A 15,337-nucleotide genomic window follows, 5' to 3' on the forward strand; every position below is an offset into this window, starting at 1 on the left:
ATACCTACTTATTCAAAACTAAACTTTCTATGGCCGTAGCAATACCGAAAGCGATTTGCTAGAGTTACAGTATTGACTCGATACAGCAGCATAGATCTTCAGCATGTTTATTTGTAGAGCGATTAGGATAATTAAATTAATAAAAATTATTATTGTCTCAGGGAAAAATACAGTTAGACTTAGTCCCAGTTTCTCACTTGTAAAATTTAACTAATCTCCTACCACAGAATAATAACTATTGCGTAGTAATAGTAATACCATATTTGTGCTCTTCACCAGAAATATCTCAATTTCTGGCTAAGTGCCCCAACGGCTATGTCTTGAGCACAAGTCCAGAGTTAGGGCCCTTAGCTTACTTCTACTTTGCGGTGAAATAAAAAACTTTGGTTGCTGCTGTCTTAACATAATGTAGCACTACAATTCAGCCATACAGCGCTAAATTTCATACTCGAAATCTGCTTAATTTGATTGTATCAGCTGTAAAACTGACAGTAAGGTTATGCACACACTACAGTCCATGTCGAGTATGTACACACTATCTACGGTCCATGTCATACACAATATTTTATCTCAGTTACACGTACGTGGTATCTGTAGGTATGCAAACATGTTGCACACCAATCGGCTATTCGATTACCCTTCACCCGCATTCCGTGTCAGCGGCGTTCGATGTATCAAAATATTGTTAGTCGAACTTGACACCGTTTACACCTCGCTTACCTGAAATACCGACAGACCGTCTAGCACGGGTTTTGCCATTTTTGTAAACGAAAAAAGTTTAGGTTTCGTTTTGTCATCTGCATACATTATCTGTCATAAGTTTCATGACAGTTTCCGCTAGAAGCGCCACTTTGTATGTGAGAAAACTGAATCTTTTATAGTTTTCGATGAACTATCAAAACGTACAAGGGTCTCAAATACCGAAAGGTATGCTATGGTATTCGGTTTTGTGATGCTTGCCTTAAGTCCGATTTCATCATTGAAGAATAAGGCTATTCCGAGAATTATGTTGACTTGTGACGTTGCTTACTCTAGAGTAAATCTACGAGTTCTCACAATACTTGTCATTCTTGGAATGAGGCGTTTGTTAAAAAAAAAAAAAGTTCCTTTTTGGAGAAATAGATGGCATTGTCTAGGGTTGTACCAACTGTCAAACCCTCAGAACACACTCAGATCACATGTTATTCTGTGAGGCTAACGAAATGTGAAAGTGACGTAGGTAGGTAGTATTGTAGTATTATTTTCTCTATGATGTCGATGTCACTGTTGCTTCAGCGTTCAGTGCGATTGTGCGTACAGCCGTTCTTTTCAAGTTTTCTCAGTTTCCTTGTGTTTCTCCTGTATTAATTGAGTTGTAGTTGAGCTATCTGCTCAACGTATACTTAGCACTATCCCAAGCCACATGCAGTCTGAGCCTCGGAAGGATGGCTCGCGCTACCACCCGACATTTATAGCTGAACACAAAAGAGTAGAGATTAATGTTTTTGGAACTAAACAGATTTAAACCTGGCAATAAAAAAAAACTTGTGATTTGTGGTCTGTTTCTATGGTTTGAATGTCAAACTCGCCCTGTTCCTGTATAAACAAATCGAATTTTGCTTAATTTTGGAGTTTTGTGGATTGTTGAGTTTGTTCACGAAGTGAAAATGAATAAAACCATTCGCAGCGAAGCTAGACAGATGATTTACAGCGTTTGCCTACGATGTTTGGCGGAGAATGAGGCTGGAGAAGTATTAGTCAGTATATGTGATGTTTATGAAAGAGCAGCGTTTTATACTGGTGAGTAGGTACTTAATTTCTAACCATTAACATATATTGCTTATATTTCTTGTAAAAAAGTACTATTTCGATGTAATAGAATGTCTTTCAATGTGTATTTGTTATTCTTATAGAGGTTATAAAATACTAGTGTCAAACGTTACATGACATCAGGGTCTGGATGCTAATGTTGTTAAAACATCAGGTCTAGATACTTTTTTACTAACCCCCCACTCAAAAAGTCTATGTGTGTCGGTCTCTCCGTGTTAGAGTACCTATTGTAAAAATATGTGTAAGAATATGTGAGTCGGTATAAATTCCCCAGACATAATAATTTGCAAGTCACTGCTTTTCTGACCAATTAAATAATTTGTTGCAGGAAAATCGGTAAACCCAGTTTTAGAAGAATTGCCGGGGCACATTTGAACTTTTTCCTGAGCAAGAAAAAACTGTAATAAAATATCGATGTGTGATACTATCACTTTTCTCCTATAGTAATTGCATAATGGGATAACCAACACGTGTTTCAGTGCAAAAAAACATTATGAAATACACAATGAAATAAAAGTTACAGTTGATTTGATTTAATGAAATTCATTCAAGACTGCCCCCCTCTCCCCTACTAATTTCTTCTCTTAACATAAACCTCCCCCAAAAGTGGCATTTTATAATTAGTAAATATTTGAAACATTTCTCGTTTTGATTTTTTCTGCTAAAGTATCGTGATACTTTTGTCCGTTTTCTATACTATAATAGTGTGGCCACTTTCTTAGATTGCCACGCCCTCAATTATTCTCTACTCTTTTATGTTCAGCTATAATCACAACTAGTGAGTTCTTATTCTGAGTTTAGTACTCTTTGCTCTCTATGTAATTTTTGACAGTTGGTACACTGCGTTTTCACGCCATCTATCGGCTTACCCAAAAGCTCAACTGACAGCTGTCAAAGAAAACGGCTCATAGCCGTATTTTTCAATGATGAAATGTAAAAAAAGAAAAAATACAGGACCACGTTAATTTTCAAATAAGAGTGAAACTCTCTTAACACTACCTGCAATATTGTAAAGAAACTTATCGCTTATTTTGCTAATAGTAGCTTGCATCAAGAAGGGAGTATGTAGAGTGTTGCAGTAAGAATAGATATAAACTAACGTATATATTTGATTTCAAAAATTCTTAATATTATAAAAAAAACTGCTGGTTATATAAGTATGGTAAAACAAATATTCAATGTTTATAAAACACAGTAAAAATATAACAAAAAGTATGTTATTTGTATGAATAAGGTTTCGTTGAGCGATACTCTGTCAAAACTTTATTTTCAATTCAAACTACCACTGAAATATGATTTCTGATTTGTATTCCGACACTGCTTGGTTGTTCGAACTTCGAACTAATAGAACAACGCGGTGCGAGTATCCGTACTTCATTCATTTGTTTATTGAACTGACAGACTATCTACCCGAGCGTAGCATCAAGTAACAGCATGACTTCCTACACGACCGGTCTAGAGATCGGTCGCAAACTAAAACTGAATTCGGATTTTCGTAGCGTCGACAGATCCATAACTTCTGACTTTCCATGCATTTCCTAGCACTGAACATGCATTTTGATTAAACAGAGAGGAAATTGTCGTATCATAGACTTAAAATTAATATTTACACAACCTTTCAATTAATAATTGCGATTAATTCCTGCGGAGCTATCAATGACGTTTTCAAAAACCTGCTATCAATAAGGTTTTCAAAAACGCGATGATCACACTATATATTTTTTTAATAATGAAAATTTTGATTATCATTTTCTTAGTTTATTCAACAAACAAATAAACAGAGCTTCCACCTAAATTTATAAATTCAACAACTCTAAAGTTATCCAAAGGTAAAGGTCACGTTTCTCTCTGGCATTATTAGCATACGGCCCTAACCTCTGAATAAATTGAAACAGTTTGGTGCATCATTCCCCAGGCTAGTCTCATAGTCTAAAATAGCCAGACTGCATGCCCAAAGATATATTATGTAAAATAACCCTCCCAGTTTCCGAGTTCCGAGATGCGATTCAACGGTAATTTTCGATTAAAGATCTGGAGGGTAAAGACTCGTAGTATGATCGATATAATTATTACCTATTGTATTGTATTCGTCGTTGGTTTATAGGAATGCAGTGAAAGAAAGAAATGTTTTTTTTACCAAAATCAATTAATCCTTATAATGTTACGTTTAAAACTATATTTTTAACACAATGAAAAATACAACATAATGACATTTATATTTATTTCATATACTTACTGATCGATGATTAACTTAACATTTTCTGATGGTAGGAGTATAAGAATACAGCCACCTAATATATTATTCATTTCCCGCGGCAGACGTCTAAAAATGAACTCTAAATGTAACTGCTATGAATTTATTATGATCCGCAGCGGTGGTGATAATTTATCAAAATGAACAGTCCTTTTAGAATTGAGGTACCTACCTAGGTATAATTTACAAAATGTAAAAGGTTTTTGTTTAATAGATACAGTATTTTTAGAGGGAGGTTTGAGATATTTACACTTTTTTATACTGGAATTCCCACGGGATACCTTTTATGGCGAAGCGAAGCTCGCGGGAAAAGCTAATAAATACGTTAATGACCGAACTTAGATTCATTTTAACTAGATTCCTACAAAATATAATGTATTATTTTGCTTCCAAAATTTATGGTCACAAAAGCTTATTTTTTGTGATTTTGTACCTCGGAATTAAGAAGCGTTACCTTAGTAGATACCAACTACTTGTCGTACCGAATACAGCTCTCTAGTTCAATTTAAACACTTACAACCCAGGAAATAAGAACATTATCTTAACGGGAACTTATATTTAGAGGATTGTGCGAGTTTAATTTTAGACTTGCAAAAATTATAACCGTCAAAGTATGAGATATATATTATGTATGCGCGCTCCCTCTTTTGACTACCTCCTTAGCGGACTCTCAGAGGTAATAATTATGTTCATATCCTTCCAACACGCGTACAAGAAAGTTTGTAGTAACACTGCAGTTTACAAAGTGCACTGTGCCTCTCGGGTGGACGCCAAAGGCAGGCGAATGTCACAATTTCACGGATAACAATCGCTCAAACTGCGTGGGGAGCAAATGAAGACATAAATAAAAGTAACAACCGTTTGTCGGGCGCACTGCCATATGTTTTCAGCCATTAACTGACCATCTGTTTACTATAAAAAGTTAGTAAAGTTCACCTCGTGGCTGTAATACAGTGGGCCGTGTTATTGTGTTACAACTTTACTGAGCAATTAACACAGTTTTTAAACAACTGTATGGGGTGGCAATACTGTGTAGTGTGTACCTTACCGGCAAAAGTACTATACGTATGTTCTGCGTGTTGTAGCTTAGTAAGTATTGTTAAGTGTCGCATTGATGTGCGCGTTTTGAGCACGGTTCGGTTGTTTAAATTATACTGTTTAATACGAACTTTTTGATAGTGCAGTACCTTAGAAGAATGCGGAATCGAGTGTATTACCTAGTTCTTGTCGTCAAAGTTTTCTCCGATTGATGTCCGGTCTTAAAAAGCATAGCATATGATAATCTAAGGTGTGGGATTCCTACACCCATTGGTTTAGGTTTTTCCCTTGAAAGAGTAACTAAGTATCTAACTATCATACTCCGACTCACAATTTTTTCCTTTTAAATTTTACGTTATCACAAAATAGTTTGCGATAGTTATTATAAAGTTACTTAGATACGAGTATTTAAAAAAGGTTGTCATCAGAGTCTTACTTATTTGCCTTCCTTCAATAGTTAGACTAGTGTCTTGACCGAAATATTACCTATACATATTCGCCTTTTTCTCCAGTCCAGAATGAAATTGTGCCTATCTTTTATCAATAATATCAACTGAAAATGATCAAACAGATACTAAACCTAATCATTTATTTCTCAGGTAAGCGGACTGAAGTTCGAGACACAACTCCGAACCCTTAATCAGTTCCCAGAAACGTTGCTTGGTGACCCAGCTCGCAGAATCCGTTACTTCGACCCCCTCAGGTGAGTCCATTATTATTATTACCATTATCATCATCACTAACAACAACATCATCCTAGAATCCTAGTTTGAGGACCAAGATTAACAAACTTGAGTATCTTTGTTGGTTTATCTAATAAACGATTTTTTTTTTATTTTTTGATGTAGGTGTAGGTTGGCTAGTAGAAAATGCTCTTAGCATTAAGCCTTTTGTACATGTATTTCTTATATTTGTGCAATAAAGAATTAAATAAATAAATAAATGTCACCAAGGACCGTCACAAAACCGTTCGCTCATCCTTTCTGAATTCTGATCTAGGCATTCCACAAGCTTTTAATTCTCAACGGTATAATTATTTTTTTTTACATTACGTTATGATGAGGTCGAGAGGTCATAAGAACGTCTAATCTGTTAGATCAAACTGAGAATTACACAAAAACACCTCGGTAAAATCGGAACATTTTAGGTAAGCTAAGAAATTATAGATGAGCCAATTTTCGATCCCCATCAATTGAGACAATATCTCTCGATTCACTCAATTGAGACAATACTTCGAGCCACTTAAGATAAATCAATATTATGAGTAACTTAGTTAAAGGCAGTATTGAAAGCCACTCTGTTGAACCACTTTCTAGATTTTCAGCTTCGATTTGAAGACCATATAATTCCAATTTTTTAGGAATACATATAATTATTGGATTACTGAGGTATTCCAAGATATTAAATTGATGGCATCAATGCTATTACCTACTACAACTTGGCCTTGTCACCATGAACAAAAAGAAGAGAATTATTATCGACTGACAATAAAATTGATCGAGACATTAATACATAATAGACGATTTTGTGTTTGTTTTAGTACCTTTATATTATTATGATCTCTAATATTCTAACCTGTACAGACTGCAAAAGACGTTTGATTTCGGGACTTTATATTTTTATGTCATTTCATAGATGGGCCGTGCATTACAAAAAAATATGCTCAGCTAAAAAATCATACTGTTGGACCTGGATATAAAAAATACAGAATAGAGCCTTGCTGCAAAAGAATTACAATGAAAATTAAAGAGACACAATAACATTTCAGAATACTTTTATTAAATATCATTCTTTAGTTAGTAAACATTTTTTACTTACAATATAGACCTTGCTCTAGCTACAAGCTCACTCAGTTCCTATTTCTGACAATCTCTATTTGTAGTCGAGGTCGAAACGCCCAAGCTATTTTAATCTCCCGTTAAGAATGACAACGCTACCGGCTGGAGCCACTGACCCACCTTACTAACCTTCGTGCAACAATATAAATAATTATTACAATATGTTGAGTTCTTCACAAAGTGTACAAGAAATGGATTTCGAAGAAAAAATCCTTGTAGATATTGGTGGACTCTGAAAGAATCTTCACTATTTCCGTTAATTTCAGAGCTCAAACTAAATAGTACATTTGTTGCAGGAATGAATATTTCTTTGACCGCAACCGGCCATCCTTTGATGCCATCCTGTACTACTATCAAAGTGGTGGGCGGTTGCGCAGGCCCGTTAACGTGCCCCTGGACGTATTCAGCGAGGAAATCAAGTTCTACGAACTCGGAGAACAGGCCACCAACAAGTTCCGGTAAGTTGGCTTTTGCTAAACTAATTTGGAACTGTGTAAACTAGTATGACCACATGGGGTTTTCGACAGCTATACCAACTGCACCTTCATCTTTCAGATTGATCAGCTAGGTCGGAACTATAGTTTCAAATTTTTTTGTTGTCTTGCAGCGAGGATGAGGGCTTCATCAAGGAGGAGGAGAAGCCCCTGCCCGCTAACGAGCGCCAGCGCAAAATCTGGCTCCTGTTCGAATACCCGGAGAGCTCCCAGGCCGCGCGCGTCGTTGCCATTATCTCCGTGTTCGTGATCTTGCTGTCCATCGTCATCTTCTGCTTGGAGACCCTGCCGGAGTTCAAACACTACAAAGTGTTCAACACCACCACCAACGGCACCAAGATCGAAGAAGACGAGGTCCCAGACATCACGGACCCATTCTTCCTGATAGAAACCTTGTGCATCATATGGTTCACTTTCGAGTTGATAGTCAGATTCCTGGCGTGCCCGAACAAGTTCAACTTCTTCAGAGATGTAATGAATATCATCGACATTATAGCCATCATCCCATACTTCATCACCCTGGCTACTGTCGTCGCTGAAGAAGAGGATACCCTGAACTTGCCGAGGGCGCCGGTGTCTCCGCAAGACAAGTCCACCAACCAGGCCATGAGCCTGGCCATCTTGCGGGTCATTCGACTCGTCCGTGTGTTCCGTATCTTCAAGCTGTCCCGCCACTCGAAGGGCCTGCAGATATTAGGAAGAACGTTGAAAGCATCCATGCGTGAACTTGGATTGCTTATATTCTTCCTATTCATCGGTAAGTTTCTTTTGCTATCTAAATTAGTTCATGCTCTAAAATATTTTTATTTTAGTACATTTAAATATGTCCCTCTAATTTCCTTAGTGTAATCTTTAGACTGTACTCGTAAATATCCTTATTGATCTTAATTAACTGTTTTAAGAGTGAAGATTTCCTAATTACAATCAAAGTTCTCCCATAAATCAAGATTTTTTAACTGTCATGTTTTTGAAACACAAGCCTAGGCTAACAGAGATGATAAGAGTAGCGTTCGTCGAGTGTCCGCGCGAGGCGGCGCCCCCGGCGGCGGCGGAGGGCGCGGCTGGCGGCGCACAGCGCGGCGCGGGCACCCTACCATCCAACAAGCGTGCACAATATACTCTGTGTTCGCAGGCGTTGTGGTCTTCAGCAGCGCCGTGTTTTTCGCAGATAAAGACTGCGAAGGCACTAACTATAGTTCTATCCCAGACGCGTTCTGGTGGGCCGTAATAACCATGACCACAGTCGGCTACGGTGACATGAGGTAACCCGCGCCGCGCCCGCACCTTCGGTCGGCTCGCATCTCCTTCGCCTGTAGCACTGTATTCTCCGTTGTGTGCTTGTTCTTAAAGGTGTGGTCCTGTTCTCGTCTGCGGTGTACTTCGCGGAAGCCGGAAGTGAAAACTCCTTCTTCAAATCAATCCCCGACGCATTTTGGTGGGCGGTCGTGACAATGACGACCGTAGGCTACGGCGATATGACGTATGATATAGACACTTCCACCTCGATTTCCATTCTCACACTCTCGCCATTTCGTTTTGTCACAAAATTACATTGGTATTTTATTAACACTCTTTTTTAATATTCTTTCGCCATATTATATCAATCCTTGCTTTGGTTTATTTTTCTAAGAAACGCATCAGTAGAGTTAAAAGTCATCCTTCTAAGTTATTTTCAAGTCGTGCACGTTATTTCTTCAATCATCAAATACTTTTTTTGGTTTAACTACTTACTTTTGTACTTTTTCCTTCGTTTTGTAAAATCGTACAACAAAGACTATACATACGGGATTCTAGAGTTCAGTTTGTAAAGTTTTCCGTGAATCATAATCAGTATCGAATTAGTAAAGTTATTGACATTGAGCGAGAGTGTCGTCGATGTTGCCATCGCCCCTCCCAAAGTGTACAAACCGCGACAGAACAGCTTTTGATGTTTGCACTTCAACTCTGTCTTATATTTAATTGAACGATATTTTTAAATGAATTGCTTTTAAACATTCAGATGGAGTTGAAGTGACTTGCTACGTTGATGTAACCCTAATGCTCGTCCAAGGCTTCAGTCTTGACCGTTCCCTCTCGATGTTGTTCACGTTCAATGTTAGCTGTCCAGCGCGTGCTCCGGACTTCCTGTCTATTCTCAACAGCACTATCTTCTACTTTAACTTCTAGATTTGCTTGTTTATGTTATGTCACTTTGTTACCTTCATTACGTTATTGATGTTTTAGTACTTATCATTATTTTTATCACTTACATGCAGTTTGTTTTAACTCAATATTAACCCGGGATTAAGTTCATGTTAATGTACAAAGTATTGACTTAAACCAGGGCATATGAAATGCTCTACTTAAATCGTAAAGCTATATATACGAGTATTTACGCTAAACTCACGAATTTCATTTCAAGTATATCTAACGTATATCTATAAAATATTATGATGATATAATATTACATAGTTTTGGTCCATAATTCATTTAGATTTTTTCTTTCATCGAAGCTTTACACTCATTTTGCTTTGCTCCCATCTGATTTTGAGTGATGTTTATTACTCTTCCATCATCACTCTTGAGTATTTAATAATTGTTGCATGAAGGAACGATCGTTTTTTAATGTTTAGATGTTAGGCTAGTTTTTTTACCATCCGTTAATTTATCTACTTATATTTTTCGTTTAATGAGTGGGCATGTATTTGTAACCCTTTATGTATATTATTTTATTATTAGTTATAGCTATCTAAGGTCCTGTGTAACTCAGCTCTAAACGAGCTTATCAGATCAACTCAATGGCTTGAGCTAATCTGAGTTACGGTTCAAGTGTAAACTAAGCAACTCCCAACTCAAACTTTTCTATTTGTTTCGTGATGCATATATACCAGTAATTGACCTGGTGATATTCGGAAGACAGTTTGAACTGGAAGCTGTCTTATGAAAGTTTGAAAAGCTACGTAACACCATGCCACATTAGCATTTAACAATTTTAAAGCAGCTGCACGAAAGCTCATCTGACATAACTTGTATGGATCTGACAAGTGATGACAGATCGGCAGCGCTGCTTAGAGATTGTCGATTTTAATGTGTCGATAGTGCGCTCAATATTTTTTATGAGTTACGCAGGGCTAAAGAAAAGTATTGAAGACTGAAATGCTACATTCCTTATTACCTATTTGATATTGATGTAGCATCTCACTTCATCAACAAATTTATCACGATAAAACTCCACAACCACAACGATTCAAGTCGCTAAATCTGTTTTACCTTCGGAACAATTAAGAAGTGGTCTGTTAACAGTAAGTGTTTACTGACCATTTCGCGAAATGACCGGGGTCGGATGTAGCAATTTTCATCGCAAATGGTTGTGAACGAGGGTTACAAAATATACCCATAATTTAGTTATTAAACTCAGCACAGCGATACGAGTAATGGTGTGGTAGAACATGCGTTTTGCCCATCCGCTGGCGAGGTATGAAAGGTGAAAAGAATGAAATTGTATTGCTCGCGCTATTAACCTTGCTGGGCTCAGCGCAGATACAATCATTTCTACAGCCGTTTTTGTTTTCCATATACTTAAGTTCTATTTTCGTTCACGTTCCGTTCTTAATTAACCTGGTTCTTGTAGTTGTCGTCTTTGCCTTGGATAAACTAGGTATGTATCGTTACAGCATGTTGATGATTATCGATAAGTTTATTCACTGTGCAAATGTCCCAAAACGCAATCATTGTTTTTGCAGTCACTAACAAGAGTTCAAAGCTTAAGTTCAGTTCAAGCAGAATTACCAAATCAACCTTTTCGCGATTTATATTGTGTATTGTTTACCCAGGCCTGTGGGAGTGTGGGGCAAGATCGTTGGGTCGCTGTGTGCGATTGCTGGTGTGCTCACCATTGCGCTGCCTGTGCCCGTCATCGTGTCCAACTTCAACTACTTCTACCATCGCGAGACCGACCAGGAGGAGATGCAGAGCCAGAACTTCAACCACGTCACCAGCTGCCCCTACCTGCCGGGCACCATGGGAGAACCCTACCTCAGTAAGTCCGCCGATGCGAACTTCATGGTCATTGAATATGACCTCCTTATATTCACCACCTCTTTTTACAATCTCAGTATTATTTTTTAAATCTGCACCGGCATGTTATAATTTATTTTATCACAACTCTGTTTTCAAAGCAAATTATCATTTAAGTTTCGGTTTGCTTTTAAATTTTGTTATGTTGTTTTTCCCGATTGCAGGTGGGAAGGAGGATGAAAAGGACGACGTTTACAGTGTCCACTGAGTTGTGGAAGTGTCTGTGTTTATAAAAAACTGAGTCGATCGATAGAGACGATCTTTGTGATATTAATGACTAAGGGACACCAGTGGAATGTGTTAATTTGTAAATACTAGGATACTAAGAGATGTTAAATAATTTAATAAATCGTTACTTATTTTCCTCTTTCTCTGTTATTATTGTTGCGTTGTTTTTGGCATGCGTTAGCAGAAAGCTTTGCGTCACGTTCCGTGATGTTTTGACTTTGAATGACAAAATATATTTTTATAATTAGTTTAAATGTATGCAATTTTGTGTATGTACTTATAGTTAGCAACTAAGCTTTATATTTTGTTTCGTTTATAGCTTTAAGAAAAAGGTTTTCTACGGCACGAATCACAGGTTCATTTGTTTTTGATTCAAGATCAATGGATTTTATTTTGCATTATGTTTCTTCAAATACGTAAGTGTACTTTAATTTACTTATTTCTCCATTCCTTTACGTTTTGGTAGTTTTGTATTGCACTTTCGATGTTTAAACAGCGCTTTAAAGTAAAGAGGAAAAGTAATGTAGTTTTTAACCAAGTTTAAAATCATATTGTTTCATCCGTAATTCTGAGCCGCTGAGCCGCGAGATTTGGTCCGCCTCCACACGTTATGGCCGATTGCCAAACTGTGTGCGTAAGGCAATAATAAGTCCTCACATTCCGAAAACTGACACTGTTTCATAACGCTATAAAATACTGTAAACTTCACTTCATAAAGATGTCTCCAGTTAATCTGAGAGAACACGCACTAACTGTATTCTACATTTTGGTCTATCTGACTCATGTATTTCCACTCATGCTCAGAGCTTGCTTTCAAAATGATCTAATCTAACTTCCAAGTTCCCATAACTTACGATTGGGCTAGTTTCACCAATAGACTACGCAGGCTCCACTACCAGGAAACACCAGAGGGGCAATCACGAACAATTTAACACTTGGCAATTTGAATTCGATTCTACCTATTCGACAGTGGTAAAACGAATGAGTTATTCAGTCTCGCCAGTAAATACTCATAGAGCATGTAACGCCTTTTCATACAATAGGTCGAATTGAATTAGAATATTAAAGTTGTACAACCACCTACCGACACATTAGCAATTAACAATCCATAAGCAGCGTCGCCTGTCATACATCTGTCAGGCCCATCAGACCACAAGTCACGTCAGATTTGCAAGCGAGCGACGCTGCTCAAGGATTGATTGCTAATGGTCGTTGGTGGTACCGCCGCAGCAAAAGCAGATCTTGACGAACCCGCCCACAGTTACAGGTCCGATCGCGAAGAAGAAGTCGTCGATCAGCGACTCGTCTTCAGACATCATGGAGCTGGATGAGACGGCGGTGATGGCGGACCCTCACGCTGACGCCAGCATGCGTCGGCTACCTGAGGAGGAGAGGCTCCTCAGCCGGGCCCAGCATGACCCGGACAAGGACGAATATAACGCCCTGGACCTACAGGAGCCACGGCTCAACCATGTAAGTTGGACCTGTTGTGTTTGTAAGGACTTTAGCTGCCAGTTTCAATAACTCTACCTACCGATGACTGGTGGTTTCTTTCATACTATTTTGACACATTTAAAAGTTACAAACGGTCAAAATCGTATAAAAGTAATTGCCAGTCATCGGTAGATAGAGTTATTAAAACTGGGAATAAGACACGAGATTATGACGTCAATGTTTTGCCATGGAGATAAAGAAAAACGTGTCCTGGGACTCCTGGGTAATCTTGTTGAAGTTCGATTGTAATCTAATACCGAAATACTTTAGAGCAAAAAAAGTATTGTGTCAAATACAAATTTAATGATCCCGCGATTTTAAAATGTACCTATACTTACAGTCTATTTATATGGCAATACGTTGACGTTACGTAGAGAATCTGGTTAACTATAAATTTAATAGAATTCACAGTAACCAGCAATTAAGGCTTGTTTAATTATATGAAAGTTCTTACGCTTTGTTAAGTGCTGATGCGGAAGGTTTGAAGGAGTAGATAATGATATGGTGGTTTCGGGGTATATTTCCGTGCAAGTGTATTATTATATTAGACACTTACTGTGAAAGTGAAATTCGGAAACTCCTTTGAACTTTTGTCTGCAGTGTAAACAATTACGTAATGTAAAATTAATATAATTCTGATATTGCTATATTCATTCACCGGTGCAGCATTCAATCAAGACAGATTTTTTAATCAAAAATAGTTTATTCTGCTGAATGGTATCTTAAAATTTTAATTTGCTAGCACTTTATTTTTAAATTAAAAGTACTTTTGACATTCCAGAAGATGACTATTTTGGTGTTTAAAGTTACGGAAAATGTTCCAGCAATGCAATTTATTGTGTGTGCCGTAACTTGGCCAACAATGGCCTATATTTTTGATAAGAGTGAATATTTGCCATAGAATACTCGTAAATGAAATGTCACCTACTATAAAATGGCACGAATACAAAGCCATTTGTTCTTGTATCGACTAGCGCAATTCTGCTAGAGAGACGTTAATTGGGTAACCGCAGAGGCGAGACGGCGCGTCGGGGAACTCCGACCATTCCGACATGTCGCAGTTGCCGCATTCTATGCGGACTCCCCGCGCCACGGGCCGTCGGGTTACTGATTAGTAGATAGTGTAGAAGTAGCATTTTTGTAGTTTGCTTTAGTGTTAGGCGCCTTTAACTAACATTTTGGTATTCATTGAGTAGATGCCATCCATCTCGCCGAAGCGCCACTGCGGTGCACGGGCGCGGGCGATCACTGCGTCACTCACTCTATCATTTGCTTAGTCAAAGATGCACTGACTAATTATTTCGAAAAATTATCAGTTCAACACCAACCCCTTATTCACATGCCAGTTTTTGTTACAGTGTAACAATAGAAGATACGCGTCTAAAACGTTCCCTTTGCTGTCGCGCATTCGGGTAAAGAGCCGTTCCACAAACAATTTGTAAATCTAGAAGAGCAGTCAGTGCATCTCTGATTTAGGCTTCAGCTTGTGGCTTGGCAAGTGCGCTTTGTGGCGGTGGGTGCAGCTGATGCGTGCTTCAGACGCAGCGGCGGGCGCTGGCGGCGCAGCTGCAGCGGGCGGGCGGGCGGCGCGAGGGCGAGGCGCTGCCGCTGGAGCTGCAGCAGGGCGGCGCCCGCGACGACGCGGACGGCCCACGCCGCCGGACGGCCTTCACTGTGCGGGTCAACAACCTGCACGCCGCGGAGGCGGTGGAGACGGATGTCTGACTGTTAGGTAAGCGCAGAGATTGCTCTACTAGCCGCAGCGACTGTCGATTTGATGCGCTGCTGCCTGTCAGAGGAATCGTAGCCTGAGTTATACATTTCATTAGGTATTAGATTCAGGGCCTGTTTCACAATGTCTGGATAATGGCTACGTGTGGGATAAAAGACATGCTTTCGCTGTCTAAAACATAAGTACAGAGAGTGACTGCATGTATTTTATCCCACAGGTAGCCATTATCCATACATTGTGGAACAGGCCCTCAGTCTGTTTATATTTTTTCCTGTAGGTTTGACTTTAGCAAATGAATCATATGTTTTACCCAGTCTCTCCTATTCGACATTAGCAATATACTAGTATGTATCTGTATACATTAGTCAGGGTAGCATCCATAATAGTACGTAAT

The 15,337-nt window shown here is 38.6% G+C and overlaps 1 protein-coding gene across 11 annotated transcripts in view; it reads left to right on the forward strand.

Moving 5' to 3' along the window:
• LOC119694813 (potassium voltage-gated channel protein Shaker) overlaps positions 1 to 15,337 on the forward strand; it is a 191,064-nt gene that overhangs the window by 164,010 nt on the left and 11,717 nt on the right. For 8 of the 11 annotated variants that reach the window (XM_048632835.1, XM_048632837.1, XM_048632841.1 and 5 more), the window contains 7 exons: positions 5,701 to 5,804; positions 7,236 to 7,397; positions 7,547 to 8,190; positions 8,784 to 8,913; positions 11,246 to 11,451; positions 12,979 to 13,190; positions 14,751 to 14,943. In XM_048632835.1, the coding sequence (XP_048488792.1) occupies positions 5,701 to 5,804; positions 7,236 to 7,397; positions 7,547 to 8,190; positions 8,784 to 8,913; positions 11,246 to 11,451; positions 12,979 to 13,190; positions 14,751 to 14,936 (1,644 nt within the window). In that variant the 3' untranslated portion in view covers positions 14,937 to 14,943. Of the gene's footprint in view, positions 1 to 5,700; positions 5,805 to 7,235; positions 7,398 to 7,546; positions 8,191 to 8,565; positions 8,696 to 8,783; positions 8,914 to 11,245; positions 11,452 to 11,653; positions 11,857 to 12,978; positions 13,191 to 14,569; positions 14,944 to 15,337 lie in introns of those variants that run through there. The other 3 variants (XM_048632833.1, XM_048632834.1, XM_048632840.1) reach the window with 3 other exon arrangements.

Source organism: Plutella xylostella, chromosome Z (assembly GCF_932276165.1).
Source record: "Plutella xylostella chromosome Z, ilPluXylo3.1, whole genome shotgun sequence".
NCBI classification, from domain to species: domain Eukaryota; kingdom Metazoa; phylum Arthropoda; class Insecta; order Lepidoptera; family Plutellidae; genus Plutella; species Plutella xylostella.